Below are 17101 nucleotides of genomic sequence, written 5' to 3'. Positions count from 1 at the left end.
TAATACATTGCAATTTTTCCTCCGAAATAGATTTTCTGTGCCAGAAACAATTATGAAAAGTAGACCAAATATTGCTTTATATCCTAGTTATTATCTTTTGAGTGCATGCCTGGAGTACCCTTTTTGTGTCCCCAAATGAGATAGGTATGGCTGCTACATCGTTTAGAAATTATCTTTAAACGGAGATCAGAGCTGAAATTTACTCAAGAGCCTGGGGCTTGCACAATGGTAGTGTAAATAGTTGCGGGTGTTATTACATAAGACTCCAAAATCTTGTGCAAAATATGGGCAATGAGGAGCTTGGTTCAGTGGAACTTTCTTCTCAACTCTGAAAGTACCAATTCAACTTTTATCTGCTTGGTTAAACCCTTGAGGTGCTAGGTGTTACAATAGATTAAGTGTTGAGATTTGCATAGAACATATTGCAAGAGGGGTATTTTTGGCTTGGTTAATTTTGTGAAGAAAACATTCACTTTTGGCTTTATTTTCAATAACAGTTCAGTTGACTTATGACCAGGTGTCCTGGGGAACAACAGTGGTATGGAACAATGGGTGCAATCAACTCCTGGTTTGTCCCGTTCAAAGTGCTGGTTACGGCAAGTCTGTGAATCTCAGTTCCTTTGTTAAAAGGGAATGATGGTATCTAGATTGAGAAAAATCAGAGGAGAAAACCATACCAGGCTTCCCACAGCAGTCCTGGGTTATACAAGGGGTCAGTTGTAGTAAAATCTAAAACATGGTATTGCAGACCTTTTCTTCTTTACACACATATTTATCCTTCAGATTCTTTTTCATAGAAATAGGAACTGGCTAGATGTTTCTAAATGTCTAGGAGTTGAAAGTGGTTGAGACTTCAGATTTTGAAGACAGATTCCCTGGTTTGGAATGCTGGTGGTGCTGCTTACCAAGCCTTTAACCAGGTCACTTAGGGTTTCTGTGCCTCAGTTTCCTGCTCTACAAACTATCATTCTACTATTAATAATTGAGCCAGAGTTCCTATCGCAGAATTATGATAAAGATTAAGCAAAATATTTTAACAACCAGAAGAGGACCTGACATGCCATAAATATATTATTATTTTTTACTTCTGTGAGCCAAAGGAATGTTAACAGAAATCAGAACATAACACTGAGTAAGTTTATCATGAACTTTTATTAACAACTTAATACAAGACTGTACATTGTAGGTGCTGAAATCAATCCACTTCTGAAAACTGAAAAACCAGCATTTCTTTACCACTTTAGGTTTTGGTTATAAGTGCCACCTTCTACAGCAAAATCACATAGTATAACCAAACAATTTAAGAACAGGAAAAAGAAAATGTTCCACTGGAATGGAGAGATTATTTATGTACAAACAGCTGAGGATCATTTCTAGCTTAAGTGATTCACTACACTCTGGAATGTTCAGTTCCCTCTTCTACAGTCCTACAACCAGACATACAGCAACTAAGAACTTGGCCACAGGTCCTGCCTACAGACACTCATTCACATGAAAAACAACAACAAAAAATATTTATATAAATAAGTCAATTAAACTTCACAAAAACTAAAGCAACACAAGAAAAAAATCCAGTAAAAAAACTGTACAATATTCGTCAGTCTTTTATATCTGAAAAAATGTGTAACGTAAAAAAAAAAGTTCTTTAATGTATACAAGTCTTTTCAATCAGTGTTAGCTGGAGTGAAAACTTGAAGACTCGGACTCGGTTGAAACAGAAGAATGTCCTCCCCGCTTTCCTTTGGAAAGGATCTTGAGGCTGGACCCTCTGCTCACAGAGGTGAGTGCATGCTGGGCAGAGGTTTTAAATTTGGCTCCAAGGAAGGCGTAGAGGATGGGGTTCAGGCAACAGTGGAAAAAGGCTAGGGCCTCAGTGATGGAAATCCACTTGTGCACAGTGCTCTCAAATTCACATCCTTGCTTGATGATTTCCAGGAGGATGAAAGAGTCAATGCTGATCCCAATGTAGTAGGGCAGCCAGCAGGCAAAGAAAGCCAGGATGAGGATAACTGTGGTCTTGAGGGCCTTGCGCTTCTGGTAGCCCTTCGAGTGGGACAGCTTGGAGATGATGATGCAGTAGCAGGACAGGATGACGATGCCCGGCAGAATAAGGCCAACCATGATGTGTTGAAATTGAAACACCACCAACCACGAGTCGTTGGGATAGAAGCGGTCACAGATATACCTCCCATCTGCCTCCCTGACGTTGGCAAAGATGAAATCGGGAATGGTCAACAGGAGAGCAGGTATCCAGACGCCCACATAGACCACCTTTTCAGCCAATAGCTTCCTTGGCCTCTGACTGTTGGTGGCATGGACAATAGCCAAGTACCGGTCCAGACTGATGAAGGCCAGGATGAGGACACTGCTATAGAGGTTGACTGTGTAGATGACATGGACTGCCTTGCACAGGAACTTTCCGAAGTACCAATTTGCCACAGCATCAACTGCCCAGAAGGGAAGCGTGAGGACAAAGAGGAGGTCTGCCACAGACAGATGCAGTCTGTACTTGTCTGTCATGCTTCTCAGTTTCTTCTGGTAACCCATGACCAGGATGACCAATCCATTGCCCACTATGCCAGTCAAAAAGATGATGGAGTAGACCGTGGGCAGAAAGATACGGTTGAAATGGGCATTTTCCTCGCGGAAGCAGGGTTCCTTCATGGAGTCATAGTCGCCTGAGCCCAAGTCATCTTCTGTGTAGTTATCTGAAGGGTATATCTGCAAAAGAGGCAAGGGAATGGATATTAACTTTCAAGTACAGCGGGCATTCTCCAAGTGCAAAAAAATCTTTCTGCGATTTTTAAAAAGTAATTTATAAAACCCAACTCATCCCAGCCTTCATCAGTACATTCTGCTCCCAATGAAGTAGTGAGGGAAGAGCCCAAGAGAATTAGACTCCAGCAGCCCTCCTCCCCATCTTTCCCCAGAGTCATTTCATTATAGCTGTCTTTAGTAGAACCAATTAGAAAATTCTTTGTTTAGAACAAAAGGGCACTGAGATTCTGACGGTTTCAAAGTCTCTTCTTTGCTAACTGTTCTACCCCGCCCACTAGGGGGAAGAAAAAAACCTTGGGAGGAAAAATACCAAAACAAAACACAAAGAGGCCCCTCCTAGGCTGCCCAGGATGGGGTCAGGGGGGTAGCGTGGGAGGGGGCAGGTGAGGAGTGGGAATGGAAACCCCTGTTGGGGAGTGGGCTTAATTTTCTATATGAAGATTCACCAGGATAGGGAAAAGGGGAGGAAGGAGCATGGGGTGGGGGAGTCCCCAAAACTTTCTCCTAAGGCGCAAAACACTGTATTTCCCTCGCTTATCTGAACACAAATCATTCTGTACTTATAGCAACGCGTAGTGGGGAAGGAGAATACGGCCCTAAACGAAGTCTTTATTGCTTGGGGTATTGAATAGGGGTGTTAGAGGAGGATACCGCCCCACACACATGCCTGCAGCTGGTGCTCCTCAGGGGCAGGGGTGTCTCTCTACCTGTTTATCTCTTGGCGCGTTTAGGACGTTAGGGAGTGCAGCATTTTAATGGGAGGGGAAGGTCACGGGGTCTGCACTCATGGTCCACGCCCCAAGTTTCATTTCCTCACTCTCCCGGATCGCTTCCCACCCCGCCACTGACCCAGTAAATGGGGTCGGAGGTCTGCAGCTAGAAGCCTCCAGGCGGAGGGCGCACCTAGGGCCGGGTGGTCCAACTCCGGACCTCCGCGGCTGCCCACCACGCCCACGCCCACCACCAGCCGCTGCAAGCGCCCAGGGTTCCGCCGGGCAGCTCGCCAAGTTCAGTCCTACAGGGTGCTGGGGAGAGAATGGGCGGCTCCTCCGTAAACGCCTTTGAATTGCGCGCCGCTGGGGGAAACGAAAAGCCTTCCTGGTAAGGGGTTTTCAAAAGTCTCCAGGAAACCACTAACGGTTGAACATCGCAATTGGGATCGGTGAGAGCTAAACGGTCTCCCCGCTTGCACCTGCCGGTCTGCGCCGCAACTACCCGCAGGCCGGGTGCCCTCCCAAGTCCTCATTCCACCCCAGTCCCCGCGGGGCATACCTCTGGGTCCCGCTGCACCGTGACTGCTTAATACTCCTCCCTCTGTGCTATCCCAAACTACGGAACCCCGGGGTCCACTCGCTGCGCTTCCGATGCCCGCGAGGTCTCTCCCTCAATCCTAACGCGCACCGGCGGCTCCGGGCCACCTCCCTGCTGTGGCCAATTCTCAGAACTCTCAGGCAAGCAGCACCTTGGGTCCGCCCGCCCTTCCCACCCTCTGCTCACTACGCGGGGGTACTGACTCAGCTCCTCGGGAGGCGCAGAGTTCGGCGAACACGCGCCTAGCCTCAGGAGTGGTCCCCTGGAGACTTTGCCTGAAATTAACCAGGGGCGCAGCCTCGCTCTGGGAACTCAGACCCCGCGCACCGCCCTCCACCTCTCAATTCAGATAATTCACTCCCCAAAAAACCCCTCCTCCTCCCCGGCGGGAGAGACTCTTGGTCTGAGTTCGCGAGCAGCGCGCACGCCTTCTTCGCACTTGTGCACAGAATGTTCTTATGTTTGCAAACAGCATGCAAGCACAGCGCGCGCCGCAGGACTCAAGGGAGAAACATGCAGCCACCGAAAAGGTCCTTCCAGTTTTTTCTCCTCTGTTTTACAGAGCAAAAGACTGCACTCCTACCCCCCTCCGCCAGTGTAACCAACCGCACGAAAACTCCTTTCCATGCTCCTCTCCCGGGTACTGGCACCTCCCATGTTCTGGTCGGTTATGCCCACTCGGAGGGGTTGCGCTCTAAGTTTACGTGTTTGTACGTTTAAGAAAAAGCAGGTTGAAACTGGACTTACACGGAACCCGTCCATGGTAACTGCTCGCTCTCCAGCCGCAGGGGCTACCGGAGCACCCAAGCCGTCAGGATCACCTTGCTACCTGCTGCCGCAGACAACGGACTGAAGTTTCTGGCTGAGGCTGGACTTTTATAAAAACACGCTCGGCGGGCGGCGCATGCGCCGTGCGGGTGCGCGGGCGGGGCAGGGAGAAGGGAAGGCGGGGTGGGGCAGAGGGAGCAGACGTAGGGGAGGAAGGCTCGAGGGAGGGGTGGAGGTAAGCGCTCCAGCAGTCGCAGGGAGGTTAATTGGGGGTAAACCCGGGAATCCCCTGAGCGGCTGGTGTTAGTTGGAGGTTACCTTGTGAGTCTTGGGCTGTGGAGGGCATCCCAGAGGCGTTCCGCAACTTGGGAAAGCTGGATGCGCCTGAAAGGAGGTGGGAAGCGCGGGCGACCAACGCGTCCTGTGTGGCGCATCCATCCTTGCTCACGTGGATGGAATTCCAGACCCGGGAATGCTACAAATGGAGACACTGAGGTCCGGAGTAGAGTAGTGATGTGCCAGAATGACCCAACTAGTAGGCGGCAATGCTGGAAGTGGGTCCAGCATCTGACTCCATTCCCCGGCGCTTTCGGCAGATGCAGTCCGTTCAGACAATAAAATGACTCTTTAGAGCACAGGCACATCCACAGTAATAGTACCAGCATCAGGTACACATAATAAGGAAACACTTTCAGGAGAGGGTAGGATTATTTGGCATAATTAGGGAGGGAGACCGTGATAGAGAAGTAGGTGTGTATTTCCGGGCAACCAATTAGTGAATAGTACTTTAAAAAAATACTTAAGTGTGCTTTATTATAAGAGAAATTTAGCGAATAGTACTTTTGGTAACAGATCACGAGGTAGACTTGCACAGAATCACTCATTCATTTTCACAACAGCCTGTGGGTGTTACCATCACGGCGATGCATTTAGTCATTTAGATATTTACGGGGGTGGGGGCAATATGTGCGACTCACTGGTCTAGAGTCTGGGCATACAGCTCTGAACCAGAGGATAAGGCCCCCATGCGGAGGAAACAGAGAGCTGACTAGCGGAGATGAAATGCCGGTTTTGGCCCGGGATTCCAAGCCGGGCTTAAACCACGATCTGGCCCCGTGTCCAGTGTCTTCCACTGTCCGCAGGGATATTAGAAAATAGGATGAAGGTTGGGCGGGGTGAGGCGGGGTGAGGCTAGACGGTTAAAAGAGTCCCCTATAGACTGGGGTTTGCAGTGAACGCCCAAACAGGGCTTTCCATCCTCGCGCGGGTTCCCGCCGGCGCGAGCCTGGGTGGGGCGGAGAACGATTGAGGGGCGGGGCCAAGAACTAGTGCGACCGCTGGCAGGGTGACCGCACCAGCGACAGCGGGGGACCGAGATGTGAGCGTTAACCGGCGAAAGCGATGAATGCGCTGTGACGCGCGCCCCAGCACGATCCCAAGATAAAGACTTGCCCAGACTGATCTAGAACACCAACCCCTTCACTTCAGATAAAACCTTTCAGTCTGGAGGTATTCCAGAGATGGTCCAGGGGCTGGGAACCTTTCTACAGAGCTTAATTTTCTTCGATCGGCACCCCTTCCCTAATGTTTGCTGGTGAAGGTACTCATCTACTGAAAGCTGATGTTAGGGTCAGGAGGTGGGACTCTTAGGAACTACTAATTTAGGACAGAATGATGACTAGATGAAATTATGCCGTAATATTACATTACGTAGAGTAAAAATTGGGATCCTCTCGTTTTCACATCCTACGGTTAGGAGGCAATATTGAAGGACCAGAATTTTAGACAGTTTCCATGATTTGCTTTTCACAAAGCTCAGTAGTGGCAGAATCATGTTTGACCCAGAATGTCAGCTGCATTGGACCTCAAAATTCTTCTCTTCATTATGAAGGAAACCTGACACGTGGAATCTCCCAAACCTGTCCCAAAAGGGAAGAGAGGATAAATCCAGAGTAAAATGTTTTGCACAATAAATATTTGTTGATTGCAGACAAAAGAAAGGTTTTTCTTTATCTGTGGACTACTTTAGATCCTTTTAGGTATATCTGCTAAGGGGAACAAGATAAGAGAACAATGAAATGCTATTCAGTGACTGTCAAAGTAAGCAAAATTTTTCTTTTCGAAGATAATATCTGGATATTAAGATAAGAGCAGCTATTTCTCCCTTGTGGCTTGGAGAATGTGGACTGAACATCCTTTCTGGAGAGCACATTGTAGTCAGCAGAAACTTAGAACTGTAATTCCGCCTATAGAAACATCCCGAGGAAAGAGAAGTTTGCCGCAAAGGTATTCATGGAGGCATTTATACACTGAAATATCTGAACAGCCCTAAACGTCCATAAGTGGAACAGTAGAGAAGATTTTGGTATATCCATATGTGGAATTCCATACGGCCCTTGTCAACGATGTTTGTGAAGAAAATTTTCTAAAGACATGGGAAAATGCTTATGAAACATTAGGTGTGAAAAGTAGGACTCAGAACTATGTATATAGTGTGAACTCAGTTATGTTAAAATATGTGCTCGAAAAAGATGGGAAGGAAAACAAAAAAACATTTCTTAAGATTTTATTTTTATGGGGTACATGAGGGGCTCAGTCAGTTGGGTGTCTCTCTGCCTTTGGCTCAGGTTGTGATCCCAGGGTCCTGGGATTGCACCCCATGCCTGGGTCCCTGTGTATGGGGAGCCTGCTTCTCCCTCTCCACTCCCCCTGCTTGTGCATATGCTGTTGTTCTCCCTCTGTCAAATAAATGAATAGAATCTTGGGGGAAAAAAAAAGATTTAATTTACTTATTTGAGAGAGAGATAGAGAGGGGGAGGGACAGAGAGACAAGAAGACTCCCTGCTGAGTGGGGAGCCTGACTTGGGACTGGATCCCAGGACCCTAAGATCATGACCTGAGCCAAAGTCACTTAACTGAGCCACTTAGGCATCCCCAAAACCAAAATGTTTATAGGAGTTTTCACTGGGTGAGAATTATATTTGATTTTTTTATTTTCTTCCTTGCATTTTTCTGTGCTTTCCAAATTTTCTGTAATAGGCATGAAACATTTTCATATTCAGAAAAAAGCCAGTGTTAAAAATGCCTCTCTTATCATACCTTTCCACTTCCTAAAGTATTCACTAGATAGGATGACTTTTTCCCTAATAGTCCTCCTTTTCTCTAAGGAATGGCCTTTCCTTATTTTCCCTTGGGCCAAACCTACCTAAACTACTTTCCCAACTACTCTAAGATGTTCTTAAAAAGAAAACAAAGCAAAAAATTCAAATATCTGTTGAGTGCTTGTGATGTGTAACTGACCTCTTATAACCCCTTCAACCACTCCATAAGGCATGTGCCACCTCTAGACCCCCGGTAAGAAAACTGACGTCCAGAGAGGGCAAGGAACGTGGTGGAGATCACGCAGGGAGGATCTGCACCCAGTCTGTCTGGCTCCAAAGCCCAGACTCTCTCCACTCTTCACAATGTCTTCTTTCTCTAATGGCTGCTATTCACCCTCTGAAAGCTCCCTCCTCTGAAAGGGCACTTGGCATCCACTTACATACTGCTTTGAGTGGCATCTCTTGGGATGTTATTCCATTTTTAAGTGAGTGTATGTCTTTTCTCCTCTTCCTCCAATATTCTGGGTTCCTTAAAGTGAATGCTCAGATATCCTCTATGCAGCTAGCCCACTGATGAACAAATAATGGGCTCCCTAATCGTTTACTGAAGCTTTATTGAATGAATTAATGACTTTCCTGTGTGGTTCTGGCAACCGAGCGAGGCTAAGGGGCTGTCAGGGCTTTGGCAGGGTCCCCAAGTTCTCAGGCTGGCTTGAGCCCAGGGAATAACTAGCCTTGGCCATGCTTTGGAGGGGATGCTTGCAAATCCAGTGACATAGTGGCAAGCATTCTGCCACCTCCTGTTGCTCGGTCTGCAGCTGGTTGATTTGTGTGTAAGTGTGTTTGCGTGTGTGTATCTGTGTGTGTGTGTCCCCAGAGAGGTTCAAAGCCAGTCAGGCAGAAACCTTAGGGACAGACCTCTTCCTGATGGTGGGTGGTAGGAGGCAGCAACCTCACAGGCCTTCTGAATGCACCAAGTCCCCTGTTCCATTGCTGGCTCCTCCCCTGTCTTTTTCAAAGAAAAACTGCCACTTTTGCTTCTGAAAAAGAAAAAGAATACAAACTTCATTGATAGCAGTAGGGGATAATTCAAGAGACAAAGTTAATGTTTTCCTGACTGATAAAAAAACACAAAAACACAGGAGACTACTTCCCAATGGGCATGTAATTCTACCAGAGGGTTACAAATGTCAAAGACAGTGCTATCAAATGTCAATAATTTCCAAGCCGGTGTTACGGAGAAGGAATGGTTCCTTACCCCACTGCAGCCAGCCCACTCTTCTTTTCTCAACTCCGTATGTCTCTAATGCCTACAGGTGGAAAATGACTTTGGGAAAGAAACCAAATTTAGGGAAAGTATTACTGGTTTTCTGAGTACCATTTTTATCTTACATCTAAGTCATATTTTGAATTCTAAAAGGTCTGACTTCACTGAAGTCAGATTATTAGTGATTTCTACGGAAGCTTTGCTGCCATCAAGAACAGTCCACAAAATTTCCTATACAGAGAGAAAAACTAAACTAGTAAAAAAATACAGTTTAGAGTCAGCCTGGTAAGTCATTTTAACAAAGCAGCCACTTCATTAACAATGCAATGATCATTACTTGACTAGTTAGTTCCACCGGCCAGGAAATGCATTGCTTTCAAAGTTTGTTGTGCTCCTGTGGCAGGTTCACTGTGGCTTTGTGGATCTGAAGAACAACAGACCCAGTGCTGTTGCCTCAAAAATTATGGTGTCAAGCTGGGAAAGAGGGCACGACTTTAGGAAATAATTGAGTGAGCAAACTCTGTTCTCCATGGAAAAGGCTTGTCATTGTTTTCCTTAAACCAGTAATTTACTGTCGGTGACCTCAGGGAACTATATAACCAGAGGAAGTGCCTACAGTTCTGTGGACGGTCTGGTCTCTCTAAAGAGAGCTATGCATCCCATGGCAGAGCCAGGGGACAGCCAGAAATGTGGTGATCTGATCCCCCACACAGATGGGCTTTGAGATCTCACTGAGATCATTCTACCAAGAGTTTTATACTAGCAGAATGATAGGGTGGAAATCGTGTGTGTGTGTGTGTATAGGGAGATCCCTGCAACGTTCATGTGAGAGGAATTTTCTAAATCCAAAGCCATGATTGTGCCTTTGGAGCTACTTAGAGTTATAAAGCACAAGTGACAAGCCCTGCAGATATTGTGAATAAATGAGGCCCATAGGGAGTGGTGGGGACTGTGGAGAACTGGGGAGTCCAAAGAGGGATAGCCACCACCCTTGATTGCCCTATGTGGGAATTTGGGCCATGTCTTCCTATTGCTAAAGAGAAGATGAAAGTCCTAATTTTTTAAGGTGAAATCTCTTGACTTTAAAATGCTGATTCAAAACACGCAAGCAAGCAAACAAAAATTCTATGAACTTCCAGTTTATGCTGGCTGAAGTTATGATACTAGGAATCAAAAGAAAGATGGGGAGGTTGGGGGACCCAAAAGGATGGAACAGATACATAAAAGGCAGCAATGGAAATAGCCAGAACTCTCCACAGAATTCTTTTAGGATAGCCCTGTGCCGTAATTTGTCCACTCTGAGAGTGGAAGTTAATCACTTTGGATTTCCCGAGTTGGTCCTTCCTTGCAGCTCCCAGCTGCCCTCAGATTAATATCTGGGCCCCTGAAGGCAACGGACCCATTCCACTATGGTTCTGTTGTATTCCCTCAAACTTTTCCCCATCCTCAGGCTCTTAGCCTTCTCAGTTACCTCAGTGTGTGAGCACTAGGCTATTATTTCTTTTAGATTTGTAGGACAACATCATTCAAGAAGAGGAACATTGCTCCCTCTTCTCTTTAAACAGTGCCGATAGTAGAAAGAAGGATCACCCGCTGAATAGAATAGCCTTAGTGGGTCAGAGCATGGGACTTTGGAGCTTGAATGCTGACTCTCCATGTGTCTTCCGGCTCCACATTCAGGGACATCACGTGGGTAGCTGAGCAAGTGTATCTCTAATATATTTCCTTAGCTATAATAGCCAGGTAGTAGTAACATTTCACTTTTTGGGTTGTTGGGTGTATTAAATATGACAATGCATATAAAGTTTATAGCACAGTGTGGGACCCATTGTAATGCTCAATAAACATTGCTTGTTATTAACGTAGGTTCGTATCTCGGCTGCTATAATGTCATGTCAGTGGAGGGCTCCGATTATCTAGGCAAATGCATTTCTCCCCTATTACCCACAGAAGTGAGGTGAAGGGAAATGGAATCTTAAATAAAGTGTGAAATGTTCTTACTTCTAATTGTGGGGCGGAAGAAAGACTTAGGTGGTGGGGAAGGAAAGAGAAGTAATAAAGTTTCTCAAATGTGCCTTGAAAGCCCTCTCCTGTAGTTGCAAAGACTCCGATTCAGGGTTGGAAGGGATCTTTGAACCCATTCAGTCTCCATTCCAAGGAGCTCCTTCCACAACGGTATGGAAAACTCGCACCTCTCAGGACTCTCTGGAATGGGCAGCCCATTCCTCAGAAAGAGGGCTTATACAGGGCTGGGTGAACCGGAGCACTAGATAGTCCTTTGCTCCAGGAACCTGCCTCCCCTATTTTCTTTCCTCTAGGTCTAATTTAACTTGAGCTTGGCTGGATGAGATGCCTTGAGAGAAAGCCAAGGAGAGCGGCAGCCAAAACCATCCCCAGGCTAAAGCAAAACCTGCCCTTCCAGAGACACTTTTTTCTACAGCCACAAGGATGAGTCTAATGAGAGCGCTCTTTGTTCCATTAGCAAATTTGAGAGCGGAATTGGACCAGGTTAGGGTTTCTTTTCATAAAGGAAATTATCTTCAAACATGGAAGATTTGGGGGATTAAATGACTCAAAAGATTAGTGCTAGACTTTTTAAGGCCTCCCGAGACTTTCAGATGTACTTGCCTGGAGAGAAAATGTGGGGAGGCAGCAGCTTCGGAAGCAGGCTAATAAAGAGAAAGATTAACCCCATCTTTGCCTGGCGTTACATTAGAGGAAACCAGGTTAAAATGAAGGCTTAAAAAATTGTCTGAAGATTCACTCTTAAATGGAATTCTTTTCTGCAGGTGCTGAGGGGTACCTGGAGAAGACATTCCTTTATCATCCAATCACCCCTCATACTCTTTCCAACCCAAAACATAGGGCTTTTCCTGGAATGTCTATAAATGGGGGATGGCTTTGTGTTGGAACAGTTTCTTTTCAAACAGAGGAAATGAAACTGTTTCAGACTCATTTAAATATACCAAGGTGGTGTGTTTCAGGTTTTCTTCCTTGTTTTTCTACTCCTTTATTCCAGTTATCAACAAGTTGTGGGATCATCCTCCAAGGAACATTTACTCAAACCCAGCTTGCTGAGTGCAGCCGTCCATGGCCTTACGCGTCTTTGAGAGCCCAGGTGGGGCAGCCCCTCAGAGGGAGCAGGCATCGAATATCCCTTGTCTGTCGGTCTGCCACCCTTGTCCCTTTATGGTTTGGAAATCGGCTCACGTGCTGATAGTTTATGGCTGGTTTGGGGGCGGAAAACAATGACCTCCACAGCAAAGATAAAGCTTTATCTTTGATGAAAGTGGGAGGGCATCCAGCTCCATCTTCAAGCTTCTCCCCAAACTGATTAAATTAAGCTCCTCAAGACCGAAGACGATTTGTTCTCTGTCAGGTAAATTTTCACTTCAGGGGTAGGGGGCTGGTGACCAGTTATTTTTTTAGAGGGATTTTTCCTCTCTTTCAAGCCACCCCATATGGGGTGTGCTCAGGTTTTTCTCATAAATTGGCCTTTTGCCACTTTAAAAAAGAACCACCATGCCCTTCAACCAGAGCCCCTACCCCAACCCCTTTCTCTTTAATCACACACACACACACACACACACACACACACACACGCACTCACACATGCCATCATAATCAATCATCCCACAAACCCAAGTCCTCGGCTGTTTCTGGATGTTTTGATGTCCCAGCAGCTCCTGCTTTCTCTCTTCTCTGTCCTATGTCTGCTCTGTGCCCTAGCCTTGGTTCCAGTAAGGGGGTGGTCCACTCTGGAATTGCCATGAATTTCTATCTGGGCTTCTGTTTAAGTGTTTGGGTGTGCAGGGTCCCCAGACTGGTGTAGAAACTGAGAAGAGATCCCTGGTTTCCTGGTAGGTAAAGACCTCCTCTGTCCTCTTATGCTAAACATAAACATTTAATTGGCCCTCATTTCTGACAGGTTCCATAAGAAACCTCCAACTTCTTCCTTGAAACTATGAATGTAAAGAAGGTATTTCTTCTTGTGTTCTCCCCCAGACAAGTTTTGTTGAACTTTACCTATTTTCTGTGGTTTGTATTGTGAAAACAAACCTTTCCCCCCCAAATCTGAAAAAATACATAATTATGTTTTTTCTGACTGTATGCTCTATTTTTTTCCCCTTGAAAATCTTTGCTTTACCCCCACCTTGAGTCACAGAGAACAACTTAAATTGGTCTGATCTTCTGACCTGTTGTCTGCGGTCTCTGGCCCCACGCCTTGTGTCCCCTGTGAACAGAATGAGCTGTTTTGAATAAATTCTGCAGAAGAGAGAGCTGAAAATGCAGGAGTGTGAGGCCTCCACAAGAATAGAGAACTGGCAAAAATAAGCCAATACAAAATCAGAGTTTCTCCCATACCCACCTGCTGTCCCGCTTTGTTATGTAAGTATAAACAGTTCTCCTCTTTTCTCCTGAGAGTAAGGGATGTGGGTTTTACTATGCAGCTCTCCCTTCCCTGTGTTGCCAGGGGCAGATGTGTATAGATGAATGTCTGTGATTTATCACTGGCCAGTGTTGTGAGTCCCCTAATCTCCCTGGTCTTGAGTCCTCTTCCAGAACTTTCACAGAAGCTGAGGCAGCCGCGGAATTTCAGGTGTACCCGTTTAGTGAGGGACAGCCCTATCTTTCAGAGAGGAATCTGGAGGGTCCTTTGGGTGCTGCTACTCTGCCCGCCCCCCTCCCCCAAGAGACCTGGCTTGTAAAGGTGAAGATTGTATAGAACTAAAAGAATTCTTCCCATAGAACCATCTGTGCAAGGACATGGAAGTGTAAAGCAGTAGGCTGTGTTCTGGAAACAGTTTCCCTGAATGTGACCTGGCATTAAGGGAGTAATAGAAAGGAGAGTGACTACTGCACAAGATGACTAAGATGAGGAGCTTTGGGGCGCTGGATGGCTCAGTTGTTAAGCGTCTCCCTTCAGCTCAGGTCATGATCCCAGGGTCCTGGGATTGAGCCTCGTCTTGGGCTCTCTGCTCAGTAGGAAGCCTGCATCTCCCTCTCCCATTCCCTCTGCTTGTGTTCCTTCTCTATCTCTGTCAAATAAATAAAAATCTTAAAAAAAAAAAAAAAAAAAAAAAAGATGAGAAGCTTTGCAAACTCTGAAGTGCCAGACACCTATCAGGGAGTTCTGTTAACTATCTTGCAGGATTGATATGACTATCACACAAAGTAATCTATAGGCCAACTTTTAAAGTGGAACAACATTAATTCAGAGTTAACTATTAGAGAGATAAGATGTTTTACATAAATTTGAATGAAGTGTAAGATGAAGGTGAATTTCTATTCATAAATCACAGGGACCTGGTTTCAACCTGAAGGCCCTAGTCCGACTGTGAGATTTGGGCTATGAGGAAACAATGGAATCTGGCAGTGGGATCAAATCAGGGTTGGTGTTAAGTCCTCTCAGGGTGCAAGCAAGTGTTCTTGGTTCTTCTTCCCACTCTCTCACTCTCCCACTACCCGGGATCTCTCCAAAAGCATTTTATTTAATTTTTTCGATTTCTGTTTTGGACCTGCCTTCTCCTCCCTTAATGGATTCTCTTCCAGCTCTTCCTGGCCCCTTCTGAGCTCTTCTCTTTTTACTTCTTTTACTCTTCATTCCCTTCCTCTCTCCCTGCCCACCACCCCCACCCTTCCTTCTTTCTGCGAACTACTTTGAATGCCTGCCATGTGCAGAGCTCTGCCAGGCACTGAGACACAGCTCTTAGTCTCAAGACATGTAAGGGCAGCATGGGAGATGATAAGGAACATAGACAACTAGAATCCAAGCTGGAGCAGGACGGACAGGACAGGCAGAGTAGAAACAAGGTGTAGCAGGGAAGGATGAAGTCTTTTACACAGCAGGATGTATTTGGCAAATAAGTAGGATTTTGATGTGGAGAGAACTGGGGGGGAAGGAGGACATTCGGAGTGAAATAAGAAAGCAGGAATAAAATGTTGGAGCCAGCAACAGGGATCAGCTAGTTTGATTGGACTATAGTTGGAGTTCTTTCCTGGGGAGGTACATTGAAACTAGAACAGAGATGTTTTATAGGCAAGGGGAATAGGTCTGGACTGTATTCTGTCAAGTAAAATGAAAGCCATAAAGATTTTTGAGATGGAATATAATATGACCAAAGTTATGCTCTAAAAGAACTAGTGTTAAATAGAGTGTAGAATGGGTTGAAAGAAGGAAACAGGTGGATGGAGCAGACAAACCTATTTGGATAGCTTGGGCAGGGGACTGTAAAGGTCTGGGCCAACTGGGGAATGGTGGGAGGCTGATAAATAGAAGAGATTTTGAGGAACTAGCATCATGTGCTCATTGATATGGTGGAAGAAGAGGAGGAGGTCAGGGTGACGGGAATTTCAGCTTAGATATGATAAAGAGAGGTCAGGGAGAGGCTATCTGGGAGGATAGGTGATGCTTTTTGGAAAAAGTCTGGGTGTTGACGTCTTACCAATACCTACATCTGGCTTGTGGGCCAATGATGCCCTGTCACTGATGTCACTGGGGTGACTTCATCTATTTGCACCTCTTGAAAAGATACCCAACAGAAGTGGCAAAACTTGACAGACAAGACAAAAAAAAAGATATGGGTAGATTTCAAGATCCTTCCATTAAATGTCTAAGTTTTCTGTCTAGATATGATTTGGAGTTGATTTTCTGGGGTAGGACACTATGTCAGATAAAAGCACATTGATACATGGCTTATTGAACATCACTTAGAGGTGGTGCTATAGAAGAGGCAGAAGGAAAGGATGCAGCTGTCTGAAGAGACTTAAGGTTCAAATCAACATCTGCACTATAGTAACCGTTCACATACAGATGTTCATAACTTTTATGGTCACAAATGAATTCTACAGAAAACAAGAAGGTGCTGGTACCTGCCCTCCTCACACCTGCAGAATCAGACTCACCAGGAGTGGGGCACAGTAGTTCAGAGGAAGGAGCCATTTCAAAGCAGGGTGCCTGGAAAGCTTTGCAAAAGAGTTGGAATCTCATGGGGAGTCCACAGTACCACTACGCATTCACCTCCTGATTGGGCACATAGTTTGGAGTCCTACCCAAGGTAGTTGCAGTTAAAATCATTTCAGGGATCTTTAGCTACAAAAATAACTTTAGCAGAACATTGAAAATAACTTGCTTTACATATATGCCTTTACTTGTAAATTGTGCCAGAGTCATTTTTAAGGAAGGTAGGAGCTTTTGCTTCCAGTCCTTTATTCTACTCTAATAGTTGTTTTGTTGAATATTCTGGTCTACCTTCTGGCCTTCAACTTTGTTCTCAGAGTGTGGCTCATGGCTGCAGGTGGAGTTTAGTCTCAGATTCAATTTTTCCTTTCCTCTTGATCTTAGATGACTTTCCTCACCCTTTGGCTACTCACTGGTATCTCATTTCAAACACTGTTATTCTAGCATTGAATTCTTCAAGTGATATTTACTATTCAGCAGCAAGCGAGTACAGGTGAATGGGCCACTGGGCTTTGACCTTGACAGGGTGGCACATGATGTTTCCCAATCTTTGGGCAATGGAACCCCAGGGAAGATTTCATAAAGGGTACACATAGTCTCAAGTCCCAAATCTTACTTCAGGCTAAATAAATAATGCACTACAACTTTTCAGATGCATATGGATGCTTTGTGATTGATAAAATACCAATGTTTGAAAGTGTCTTGAATTTATAGTTTTGTTAGTTTATTTTTGGGTGTGGATGTGTGTGCGCATGTGTGTTTAGAATGTTCTTCATTAACAGACACTGACAGCATAACCAGCTTTCATCTGGTGATTCATGAAACTTTGTGGTTGTTAAAAGTGATCTTGTTCGACAGAAGAAAGGCAGCCCTGGAGGAAGCGTATTTTTTGTTTGGTACTACAGCCTACTCCTA

At 45.5% G+C, this 17101-nt stretch overlaps 1 protein-coding gene across 1 annotated transcript; it reads right to left on the bottom strand.

The window, feature by feature from the left end:
- Window positions 1-1133: 1133 nt before the first annotated feature.
- Window positions 1134-4953, bottom strand: CXCR4 (C-X-C motif chemokine receptor 4). The gene is made up of 2 exons (XM_059394372.1): window positions 4837-4953; window positions 1134-2721 (listed from the first exon to the last, which is right to left on the bottom strand). Exons 1-2 carry the CDS (start codon window positions 4849-4851, stop codon window positions 1675-1677), a joined length of 1062 nt encoding a protein of 353 aa, XP_059250355.1. The 5' UTR covers window positions 4852-4953; the 3' UTR covers window positions 1134-1674.
- Between the last annotated feature and the right edge of the window lie 12148 nt (window positions 4954-17101).

Source organism: Mustela nigripes, chromosome 3 (genome assembly GCF_022355385.1).
Source record: "Mustela nigripes isolate SB6536 chromosome 3, MUSNIG.SB6536, whole genome shotgun sequence".
NCBI lineage: Eukaryota > Metazoa > Chordata > Mammalia > Carnivora > Mustelidae > Mustela > Mustela nigripes.
This window is presented reverse-complemented; position numbering and strand designations above follow the sequence as displayed.